This window comes from Meles meles, chromosome 9 (assembly GCF_922984935.1).
Source record: "Meles meles chromosome 9, mMelMel3.1 paternal haplotype, whole genome shotgun sequence".
In the NCBI taxonomy this organism is placed as follows: domain Eukaryota; kingdom Metazoa; phylum Chordata; class Mammalia; order Carnivora; family Mustelidae; genus Meles; species Meles meles.
In genome coordinates, this window is record NC_060074.1 from 95,789,827 (window position 1) to 95,802,255 (window position 12,429).

General features: G+C 41.0%; 1 protein-coding gene across 1 annotated transcript in view; it reads left to right on the forward strand.

The window, feature by feature from the left end:
- Window positions 1-6,427: 6,427 nt before the first annotated feature.
- Window positions 6,428-12,429, forward strand: part of MCM6 (minichromosome maintenance complex component 6) — a 37,865-nt gene continuing 31,863 nt past the window's right edge. Inside the window, exons 1-3 of the mRNA XM_046018254.1 lie at window positions 6,428-6,617; window positions 9,735-9,881; window positions 11,497-11,607. Of these exons, the coding sequence (XP_045874210.1) occupies window positions 6,511-6,617; window positions 9,735-9,881; window positions 11,497-11,607 (365 nt within the window). The 5' untranslated portion in view covers window positions 6,428-6,510. The remainder of the gene's footprint in view (window positions 6,618-9,734; window positions 9,882-11,496; window positions 11,608-12,429) is intronic.

Here is a 12,429-nt window from a genome sequence, read left to right on the forward strand (position 1 = left end):
TTGACAGACAGAGATTTCAAGTAGGCAGAGAGGCAGGCAGAGAGAGAGAGGAGGAAGCAGGCTCCCCGCTGAGCAGAGAGCCCGATGCAGGGCTTGATCCCAGGACTCTGGGATCATGACCTGAGCTGAAGGCAGAGGCTTTAACCCACTGAGCCACTCAGGCGCCCCTTGCACAGAGATATTAAGTAACTTACCCAGGATCACTTAAGTAGTGGAGTCAGGAGTTCAATCCAGAGCACATATGCTTAACTTTTAAGCTATACCATTTACTCAATATACAAAATGTCCTTCCTGATACAAATGGATTCCGGTCCAAAGTTCTAAATGAGTACTCCTTCACCACCCATATCCGTGTAGAGCAAATACCTCCCTCATGTATGCCTTTGGGGAGGAGAAGTAGGCTTAGTTAAGGCCAAGATCCTTGGAGAGACATCCTTGGGCTATATGCAGGGAAGATGCTAGGCCATCCGGTGGGTCTGTGCATTCTGGAACAAAGTTATCCTTTCTTCTTGGTGAAAGGCTGAAGTCAGACTCGATTCCAGCAGCGCCCAGGCCTTGCCTACCACAGTTGGTGACCTTGGCCATCAGAGCAGAAGAGGGAGTAGCAGGAAGCCTTCCTAAAGCATGACACACATCTCATCACAAAAGTTGGGGCCACATAGTCTCCCCTCTTCTCCTGGGCTGCTGGGGGAAGGCTCAACTGCTGACTTGGCTGGCTCTCTCTCCCTGCACTCGTGCTCCAACAGCTGATGGTTTCAATAGTACCAAACTTGGGGCAAGGGTCTCTCAACCCAGGTCAGAGCAGGTCCCTCTGTCATTGCACTTGATAAACACGGCTGCCGGTCAGTCTGCTTCCAGGCCTCCCTTTGCCCCTCCCCACCTGCAATCTGACTTCCATCCCTTTCATGTCCCTGAAACTCCTTTCACCATGTTCAGTTGCTACCAGCTGGGACTGCTCCGCAGCATTGTCTGTCGACAAGGATTGCTTCTGGAATCTCCTCTTTTGGCTTTTGAGATTCTCCTCCTATTTCTCTGGCTATTCTTTCTTAGTCTCCCCCATGGCATTTCCTCCTCAGCCTCTCCTTCACTGCTGGTCTTCAGGTTTCATGCTTGGATGTGTCTTTTCTCTTTCATCAGATGATCCCTGGGTGACTACATCTACTTCCAAAGTTTCTCCATCATCTCTTCTGAGGGTTTCTCAGTCTATTTCTGGTGCCCAAATCTCTCTCTTTCTAAAATGAGAAGAAAAAAAAAATGTTAGCTTCAACACATCTTTATTTATACATTTTTTTAACAAAGTGTTTTCATTTTACAATCTTTTCAAAACACATTTCTGGAAAATGCCCACCATTTAACCCACTAAGCAAAGCTCATCCTCATTCTAAATCAGCTTAATCATACTTACTGTTTGTCAGAACCCAACTTTGTTTTTCAATTCAAACACATGTGTTAATACTTGTTTCAAAAAATAGTCTAGAAGTGTCTGTTTGTCTCAGTTAGTTAAGCATCTGACTTTGGCTCAGGTCATGATCCCAGGGTTCTGGGATCTAGCCCTGTGTCAGGCTCCCAGCTCAGTAGGGAGCCTGCTTGTCCCTCTCCCTCTGCCCTCCTCCCATTTGAGCTCTCTCTTGCATGCTCAATCACTATCTCTCTCTCACTCAAATAAATAAAATCTTTTTAAAAAAACAAAAGAAATAGCCTAATAACCACTAGGAGACAAAGTATGGAACACAATTTGTAAAGGCGATGATTAAAAGCAGTCAAATTAATGTCAAAATAACACAGATACATAGGGCGCCTGGGTGGCTCAGTGGGTTAATCCTCTGCCTTTGGCTCAGGTCATGATCGCAGGGTCCTGGAATCGAGCCCTGCATCCGGCTCTGCTCAGCAGGGAGCCTGCTTCCCCCTCTCTCTCTGCTTGCCTATCTGCCTACTTGTGATCTTTGTCTCTGTCAAATAAATAAATAAAATCTTTATAAAATGAAATAACATAGATACAATGTGATTAATGTATCCATTTTATAATAGCTATAAAACCGAGTATTTTTAAATACAGTTTCTCATTATTTTAATTTATAATAATATAATGTAAGGTATGGTTTAAATAAATTGTGAAATGAGAAGTATGATGAAATTTTTAAATATTTTTTCAGTAAATGTATGTGTGTATAATTCTAATATTTAGCTTTTGGGAAAAATGAAATAAGTATCATATAAAAATAGGTAAACACTGCCATCATTCCCACTGCCCTCACCACTACTTTTGATACATATAATGATCAAACTTCTCATATGTAGATAACTAAGGAGAAAAGCAAATGACTAAAAAGGCATTTCATCAAGTACTGCTAAAAACTAATTTGGTCAGTAGCTAGCATAAAATTTTATCTTGTTAATAAGAGGTACGATATGTTAAACATTTTACAAGGTGGGGATTGACTGTATTTGGAAGAAAATACCTCATAGTATGTTTGATAAGTATCTTATAGAATATTGCACACCAGGTAAAATAAATCATCAAAATTTAGCCTGCTAGTTTTATTCAAAGTGACATAAAGTGTTGGTAATCCAGGAAGATATTACAGTTTGATTTAAAAGAATCAGCATCATTAATCTGTACTGCTACAGCTGTTTGAAGGAAGGTTCCTTCCCAGCCCAAGATACATCTCTGGAAAAATAGCCATTTTTTATTGAAATATAGTTGATGTGCAATGTTGTATTAGTTTCAAGTGTACAACATAGTGACTCAACAATTCTGTACATTACTCAGTGCTCACCATAAGCGCAGTCACCATCTGTCATCATATGTTATTACAATCCCACTGACTATAGTCCCTGTGCTGTACTTTCATTCCATGATTTATTTATAACTGGGAGCTTGTACCTCTTGATCCCTTCACTGATTTCGCCCATCCCCATCCCCTTCCCAATCAGTTCTCTGTATTTATGATTCCATTTCTGTTCATTTGTTTTGTTTTTTAGATCCCACATATAAGTGAAACCATATGGTATGTCTTTGCTTGACTTATTTCACCTAGCATAAATACTCTTTGGGTTCATTCATGTTGTCACAAATGGCAAGATCTCATTCTTTTTTTATGACTGAGTAACATTCCAATACCCTGTATCTACTAGAGATTCATTTTGAAATGTTTACATATAAAATGATATATCTAGGATTTGCTTCAAATTTGTAAGGGAGTGGTAAGAACTATATTTTACCTCTGTGGTCTTCCTTCCAAAACCCATAAGTACAGTTTAATCATGAGAAAAACATCAGACAAATCCCAATTGCAGGATTTTTGCAAAATATCTGAGCAGTATACCTCAAAACTATCAACGTCATCAAAACCAAGGAAAGTCTAAGTAACTGTCACAGACCCAAGGAGACCAAGGAGATATGACAGTGTGATGTAATATGGTGTCCTGGATGGAATCCCAGAAAAGAAAAAGGACATTAGGAGGAAACTAGCAAAATTTAAATAAAGTATGAAGTTTAGCTAATAGTACTACACCAAAGTTGATCCTTTAGCTGTGACAAATGTATTATAGTAAGATGTTACCAATAGGGAAAAACAAGGCACAGAATATATGAGAACCGATATACTATCTTGCACAACTTTTAGTAAGTCTTAAACCATTTTAAAATAGATTTTTTAAAAGACAGTAATAATGGTGGAGAAGGAAAAGCAGAGACGTGTGTTGTTGGACCAGGAATGGCCACATGTTGACGGTTATTGGGGTTATATAACGGAAGTTCTTTTACTATTCTGTCTACATTTGTGTATGTTTAAAATTCTCTTTATAAGAGGGTAAAGTGTGTGTGTGTGTGTGTGTGTGTGTGTATTTATATATGTATACATATATAGTTTGGGGGTCCCCAGTTTTGATCATTTCCTAGGACAGCTCACAGGTCTCACCATATAATTGTACTCACAGCTACCATTTATTACAGCAAAAGTATAGAAAATAAAATCAGCAAAGAGAAAAGGCAAATGGAGCAATCCAAGGAGACCAAACACAAGCATCCCAGAGTCCTCTTCCTATGGAGTCATATGGAATGCATTTAATTCCACCCCAGCATCCAACTTGACAACAAATGTCACACTATCTACTAGGGAAGCTCATTAGAGAAGCCCAGAGTTTTTACTGGGGTCTGGTCACATAGGCACCCTCTAAATAGCAATATCAAGATTCCAGACTCCTAGAACAAATTCAGCATAAACTACATTGTGCGCACAAACATTTTAGGCACAGTGAGCTATCCTTATCATTTAGGGAAAGTGTCTTATCAGTGTTGGGAACTTCTACCCATCAAGCTCCCAAATGCTAGCAAAAGGTCAACCTTGCAAGCAGGACTTTCTAGAAATGGCAGTCTCAGGCCTACACACTCACATACACACAGGCATTTGACTTTTGGGGACATAGCAGAGAGATATTACATAACCCACACCCTTCTCTTGTTGTGGAAAGTATCCCCACAGCCCTCACTTGGAGACCTCATGTCAGAAACAAAGTTCTGAGAAATCGACTTGAGGATAGATGAGAAAAAGGACAGCAAAAAGGAAAAATAAGAAAGATAAGACCTTTGGAGAGGAAGAGACCACATCGGGTTGGCAAACTGCTCCTTGCTATCTCCTTCCTAGATCCATTCTTATTAGTATGAGGGTTATGGCTGTTCTGTAGCACATGGAGTTTGAAGTTCCTAAAATCCATACAAGTGGTCCAGAGCTTGTGAAGAGCTGAGGGGTACAGGGCCACAAGTGTTCCCATTCCTTTCCAATGAAGTAAGACATATAGTCTCAGATACGCTACAGTACATCAGCATTGAGCACTTTTGTTAAACCTTGTCTTTTGTGAAGAGTGTATTTGCACATGCATGGGTGTTTTAAAGGAATTACAGTAACTTCTGTCACACTGTTTCGCATTAAGAAAAAAATTTTTCATGTATGAAAACTCAAAAAATGGAAGTGGTCCAGGCTTCTCTTAATCTCTTGGAGGCCCAAGAAAGAGTACTGGTTGATGATACACAAGGTAGAAGTCATCAGCAACCAGAAGCAATGGTGATGAGAGATAGAAGCAGAAAAATGGGGGCGCCTGGGTGGCTCAGTGGGTTAAGCGTCTGCCTTAGGCTCAGGTCATGGTCTCAGGGTCCTGGGATAGAGCCCAGCTTCAGGCTTTCTGCTCAACAGGGAGCCTGCTTCCCTCCTCATTATCTGCCTGCCTCTATGCCTACTTGTGATCTCTATGTCAAATAAGTAAATAAAATCTTAAAAAAAAAAAAAAGCAGAAAAATGTTTACCATTTATTTCCTGGGCCATTTATCTCCTGCCTAATTCTGATAAGGATCAAATAGATGCTGGTTGCTACATTCTTAAAGGATCTCATAACTGCCTGTACATCTTGCCAATAATTAGTATCAAGTTGAATAAGCACCAGAGAACTCTTGTGAAAGTAGTTTTGAGTAGAAATTCCAAGAAAATATTTGTGATCTAATACTTCCTGCAAGTCCCCACCCCCTTGAACACTAAATATATAACCACCAATTTCATACAGCAAAGGTGCAGCTCTTTCTGCTTATGGGTCCTACCCCCATGCTACTTAAATAAACTTGCTAAATTGCACGATAAAAACCTCTCAAAAATTCCTTCCTCACCTGGCTTGTTCAACGATCCCGCAACAACCGGAATGAAGAGTGTCACTCAACAGACCTTCTTTAGGAGAAAGAAGGGCCCTGGGGCCAGACCACGTAAGGTACTCACTGAAGAAGAGGCGTCCACAAAGGATAACCAAGAACGGCCAAACAGGAGAAAAAGCAAGTGGAACGAAGTTGGGTAAATATTCCCAGGGAGTGAAGAAAATCAAGAGGACGGAGGATGCAAGCCAACAGTTGCGTTTAGGAGAGGAATTCATCAAAAATGTCAAACATTTCGCCGATTTTCCCCACTCAGCATCAACTACCAAACTCTGCCAACGACCCCTCCCTGGTACTATGTATACATTTCTTTGGACTCTGGTACAGCGCTTCACCGGGTGATTTACAGTTTATTTCCTCCAATTACACTGCTCAGGCAGGGCTGAATCTTACTCATATTTCTCTTCCATAGAAGAGAAACTACTGGTCAGCTAATATCAGTGAAATGATTTGAAGAACATTTGAAAAACAACCCGAACCGAGATGCAACCTTTTAACCTGCTCCAGAAACCAAACTTCCCACGACACCGCCACACTACGCAAGCGCAAAGGCAAAACTCGCGCGCTTCCTCTAGGCCTTTGCATTTGGCGCGAAATCCCGGCTCCATGGGCGGGGCTGAGGGAGAAGCCGCACTCATTGGGCAGGTTTGGCGCGAAATCCGCGAGCTCTTGCGCCACGATTGGTTCTGGCCATCCCGGTGGGGCCGAGGGGGCGGGCGGCGGCGGCGGCGGCGCGCGCAAAGCGATCGCGTATGTGGTGGAGCGGCTTGTGGCTGTAGAGCGTGTGGGCTGCTGCTCCTCTGCACCCGGCAGCCATGGACCTTGCGGCGGCAGCGGAGCCGGTTGCCGGCAGCCAGCACCTGGAAGTCCGCGACGAGGTGGCCGAGAAGTGTCAGAAACTGTTCTTGGATTTCTTGGAGGAGTAAGTCGGCGGGCTCCCCTTCCTCACGGAACTTCCCGCAGCTTCCCCTCCCCGCTTCCGGCGCCCCGGCGCCCCGGCGCCCAGGGCCTGCTGGCTCCGGGCGCGGTGGAGCAGCAGCGCATTGGGGACCCAAGGGACCACACGCCTCTCAGAGTGCCCCACGCTCCACTTGGGGCTTAGCCGGGCTGCCCCGGGAGACTAAAATTCCCCAGGAGCCATTTTTCAGACTCTGAAAGCAGCGCTTTGGTCCCATCATTCCGTCTTCGCCGCCTGTAAGGCTGGTGGTCCCGTCGGCCCTGGTTACCGGTGCGGAAACTGAGGCTCGGGGAGGATAAGCACGAACGAGAAGGGATCCCTGCAGAGTCCTTATTGGACCAGACAGCCAGGCCCCTTCGTGTTGAGGGCGCTGAGGGCCCGGGCAACCCCTGGAGCCTATGGAGATAAACTACTGGAGGGAACCCTGCACGTAACAGATGCTGGGGGGAGGGGGAGTTCGAACCTGCTTGAAAGTGAGCACACTCCCTCCCTCCCTTTCCTTCCGCCGTCCGCTTCCCCACGAACACTTTTTGTTTTGTTTTGAGATTTTTTTTTTTTTTTTTTTGTCAGTTGCCTTCTAACCTTCCAAGCTCCTGGCCTCTCATCACCTCCCCTGCTTGGCTTTTTGCCACTGCCGCCAGTTACTTTTCTTAGTGCAGATGTATCACCTTTTCCCCTAAGAGTATGGACTTTGGACTGTTTTATGAAATTCTCTTTTTTTTAACTGTAAAATATGCATAACATAAAAGTTCCATTTAACTTTTTTAAGTGTAGAGTTGAGTGGCGTGAAGTACATACATGCATTTTATTAAGCAGCTATCACCACCATCCATCTCCAGAACTCTTTTTGGTGTTCCCAGACTGACACTCTGCACCCGCTAAACCATAACCTCAACCCCTTCCCAGCCCCAGCACCTGGGAACCACCCTTCTCCTTACTATGAATGTCACTATTCTAGGAACCTCATATACTTTGAGTCAGTGTTTGTCCTTTTGTGACCTGCTTATTCCACCATAATGTTATCTTCAAGGTTCATCCATGTAAACAGGATGTGTCAATTTTGTGTGTGTGTCAGTTTCTTCTTAAGGCTGAATATTTCGCTGTATGCACATACCACTTTTTGTCCATTCATCTATGGACTTTTGGATTGTTTCCACACTATTACTACTGTGAATAATTCTGCTGTCTTATGAAATTCTGATGTATTTAAAACAGTAATTTAATTTACATTCCCTACCTCTGCCTGACAGCTCATTTTTCAAAGCCCCGCTAAAGACTCATAACTCTGTTGTGAAACCCTATAAGCCTTTCAGTCAGCACCAGTCAGTTTTCCCCTTATGCTCCTAAGTACCATTTTCCATTATCTCTGTAGAGTAACTTATATCTACCTGTCAGTCACTTCATCTTGAATGTAAATCCCTTCCTTAACCCCACCTGACCACCACACCATATTGCAAAGGTCCTCAGTTAATGTTTGTTTTCTTTCAAATTCTCAAGCTCTTTCAAGGCTGCATTCCAATGTTAACCTTTAAAATTCTTGAAGTCTTGGGGCGCCTGGGTGGCTCAGAGGGTTGGGGCCTCTGCCTTCCACTCAGGTCATGATCTCAGAGTCCTGGAATTGAGCCCCGCATGGGTCTCTCTGCCTGCCTCTCTGCCTACTTGTGATCTGTCAAATAAATAAATAAAATCTTTTAAAAAAAATTTTTTTAAATAAATTCTTGGAAGTCTTTCTAGATGTTCTTGTTGGGCAGAATTAGTTTATAGTCCCACAGCACATTTCTTGTACCTCCATTTTTTTCCCTGATTTTATTGTGGAAGGAACAATTAACATGAGATCTATCCTCTTAACAAATTTTAATATATTACCATTGACTGTAAGTATAGTGTTACACAGTAGATCTCTTAAAGCTTGGCTATTCAGTCTCATTTGGCTGAAACCTTATGCCTGTTGATTAGTACCTCCCCATTTCCCGCTCTGGCAACCACCATTCTGCTATCTATCTACTTAATGTAAGCTCAGCACCCAGCCTGGGGCTTGAACTCCTAACCCTGAGATCATGAGTCACATTCTCTACCAACTAAGCCAGCCAGCCAGCCACCCTCATTCCACTTTGACTCTATCAATTTGACTATTTTAGATAGCTCATATGGGTAGGATCATACAGTATTTGTCTTTCTGTGATTGGCTTATTTCATTTAGTGTGATGTCCTCAGAGCTCATTTTTGTTGACACTTATAGCACACTTTGAAAGGCTGAGCAGTGTCTTTAGTGTGTGTATACATTTTCTTTACTCATTTGTTGTGGACCTTTAGGTTGTCTTGTTACCTCTCTTTAATAGGAGTGTCTCCTGTGAGAGAGTCAATTCTAGGGCAGGAACAACACTGTCATTTTTAGCTTAAAGTATCTGGCATAATGCTTTGCAGGTAGATGTCTAGTATGTATCTAACAGAACATGCTGTATTTCAAGAAGGAATTGACTTTTGCCTCAAAATGAATATGCATTTTATGTTAAAAGAACAAAAAGCAAAAATGTTTGTGATAATCCTTTATGTTGTATGTATAGATGTTTCTGTTTTCCTGAGAACTTGGGCAGTGAAGCACCTCATCTCTGTATTTATTTTTATTCCTGTTTTTAAATTAACAACTAGTCTGTAGTTTTCCCTATAGAAGCAGAATCTTTGGATTTCAACCTACATTTCTTGGTTTAATATTTTCCAATCTTAATTATATGTGATATAACAAAAGAATAGTTAGCATATTTTATTAGAAAATATTAAATTAGGAAGTGCAGATTAAAATCTGAAGGCCTAGTTTTTCTGTGTTCTGGGCAAAGCATTTTTATAGGCATTCTTGTTTAAAATTCACAGTAATCTTATGAGATAAAGCAATGTCCTAATTTTTTTTTTTTTTTCTCAAAAAAGGGGGATAAGTAACTTGCCCCAAGTTACACAATTAGTAAGGTGAACCTGTCTGACCCTAAAGCTGATGAATTTTAACCAATACACCGAATTATCAGACATTTAGATTCTTCTTTTTACCTCCTAATTCTTAAATTTAATCTGACTTGCATGTATCTGCAGGTTCCAGAACAGTGATGGAGAAATTAAGTACTTGCAGTTAGCAGAAGAGCTCATTCGTCCTGAGAGGAACACATTGATTGTGAGTTTTGTGGACCTGGAGCAATTTAACCAACAACTTTCTACCACCATTCAAGAAGAGTTCTATAGGTATGGGGTATTAATCTTCTTTACTTTAAATAGAAATGGAGCCTGTGAATCCAGCTCTTCTGGGACTGCAAATGTTCATTGGTGAGGCAGAAGCCAGCTGTCACAGAGGTGCTTTGATACAGCCAGTGGTCATTTTAGCTGAACTAATTTAGACCTTTGTGGAGCTGAATATTTTTCACATGCGAATGTTGAAAACCTATGCTTTCTATGTAGTTTTCCCAAGTTTTCAGAGGACCGTTTACTTTCAGACATTCAGTGCTATTACTGTGTTCATTTGATTCTTTTCCTTGCCCCCAGGAGTAGGTGTTTGAGAAAGTGTGTGGATCCTATTCTTGATCAGGCGTGTCTTTTTAAAGTAATGACATTGTTCTTAAAGCTTAATTTTTTTCTGATTATGAAAGTAATATGTATGTTGTAGGAAGTTTAGAAAGTAGAGTTAAATAGAGGGAATACATACTTATCTACAGATTGTAGGATTACATATATATTCTCACCATCCATAGATAACCATCGTTCGCGGATCTGCGGAGTTTCCCAAGGATCTTTTGGCACATTTTTTTGTTTTATTTCTGGGTATATGTAACTATTGAGATTATACTGTAGATATAGTCTCCTGCCCTTTCACTTAATAGTATAACATTATTTTCCATATCATATAAAGTCCCTTGAAAACATTTTAATAGCTGAATGGTATTTCTTTTGAACAGAAAGTAGAAAATTTAGGCTTTCATTTTATTTTTAATTGCTGTATAGAATAAGAACCTTCTCTTTAAACAAATCTGTGTCAGCATTTGCATTAAATAAATGTGACAATCTGTATAAATAAAACCAGGTTAAAATAAACATTGCAAACAGTTAGGAAAGAAAAATGAAGACCCAGAAGTAATGAGAGACAGCCCTTCTCCTTTATGTGGTGGGCTGGGAGATGGATGACTTGTTTCAGTGTTTCTAGTCATATCTGATCATCAGGAATGGTTGCAGGGATAAGCAGCTGAGTTTTGTGAGAATGCACAGCAGGAAAAGTTGTATTGACAAGTGAGAGGGAGCTAGGAAATCCAGGCTGGTTGTAGAAACACCTATACCCATACCTCATGCACAGGGTGTGTAGCAGTTGTGTCTCCTAAAGGTAGCTCGTTGTCAATCAAGTGGTATTTTTCTGCCAGTTTCCTTTCATGTCAGTATTTCTCCCTTCATCCATTTCTTATCCATCAAGAATTATACCTAGAAAAACATACCAGACCTTGCATCAAATGAGAGACTTTCTTGCTGGATTGTAAGCCACCTAGATTGTTCAGGTAGATTCATCTTGGAGTGGCCTATGGTGTCGGTGCTAAATGCTAATTTAAAGATAGTGGATATTTGGGTATAGAATTTTATCTTCTGTGTTTCTTGTCTTAGATATGTTTGTGGTGGGATAGGAGAGGATTGGAAGAGGCTCATAAACCTAGACTAGACAATAGAAGTGTCCTGCATAGTTAAATTTTAAGGCTTGGTTGTAGCCAGATGAAATTGCTTAGTCTCAGCTGTTTGTAAACGTGAAAGGTAAAAGGGACCTGGACCTTGGTAGGCCTCTTGAAGATGACATGTGTTTTTTGTTCATTTGTTTGCTTTTCAGAGTTTACCCTTACCTATGTCGGGCCTTGAAAAACTTCGTCAAAGACCGAAAAGAAATTCCTCTTGCCAAGGACTTTTATGTTGCATTCCAAGACCTACCTACAAGACACAAGTAAGAAACTCTTCTTTGGAAGAACAGGAATTCACTGAACAGTATAGGTATCACTTAATGATTAAAAAACTCAGGAGGTTTAGTAGTTGGGTGCTTTTGCTTGATTGTTTTGTTTTTTGAAGATTTTATTTATTTACTTGAGAGAGAGCAAGTGAGCAAGAGAGAGCATGAACAGGGAGGTGGGGCAGAGGGAAAGGAAGAAGCCACCTCCCAGCTGAGCAGGGAGCCCCATGGAATCCCAGGACCCCAGGTTCGTAATCTGAGCCGACGGCAGACGCTTAATCAACTGAGCCACCCAGGTTCCCACAGGTTTTGTCTTATATGTGTAAAGAGTTAGGCTTAGTTATCTAGAAAGTTTGGTTTTGGAGAAAGACATTTTTCTAGAGAAATGGAATTGGAAATAAGTTAAAATAAAGACATTTCTTGGGATTATCATATTTCAGGACACCTTTCGGGACATCTGGGGAAAAATCAATCAAGTGAGAAAATAGGAAAACTAAGAACAGTCACAGAGATACATGAATCTCTGGAAATTTTTGTCAGAGCTTAAATGGCATAATTTTAAAACATTTTTTCTCATTAGCCGTTATTATTTAAAGAATAAATTTGCTGGGAGAAATTGAAGCGATATTTTGAAAACTTAAACTAATGAAATTATTTGTGAAGTTAACAAGTTATCTAATGTAAAATGAGTTTGTGATAAAAAGGAAGTGTTTCTGAACTTCTCAGTATACCATTTCTTTCCTATGATAACTTTACTGTGAAACTAATGCATGATTATTTAGAAATTGTAGGTAAGCAGAGAACACTTGCATATAAAAT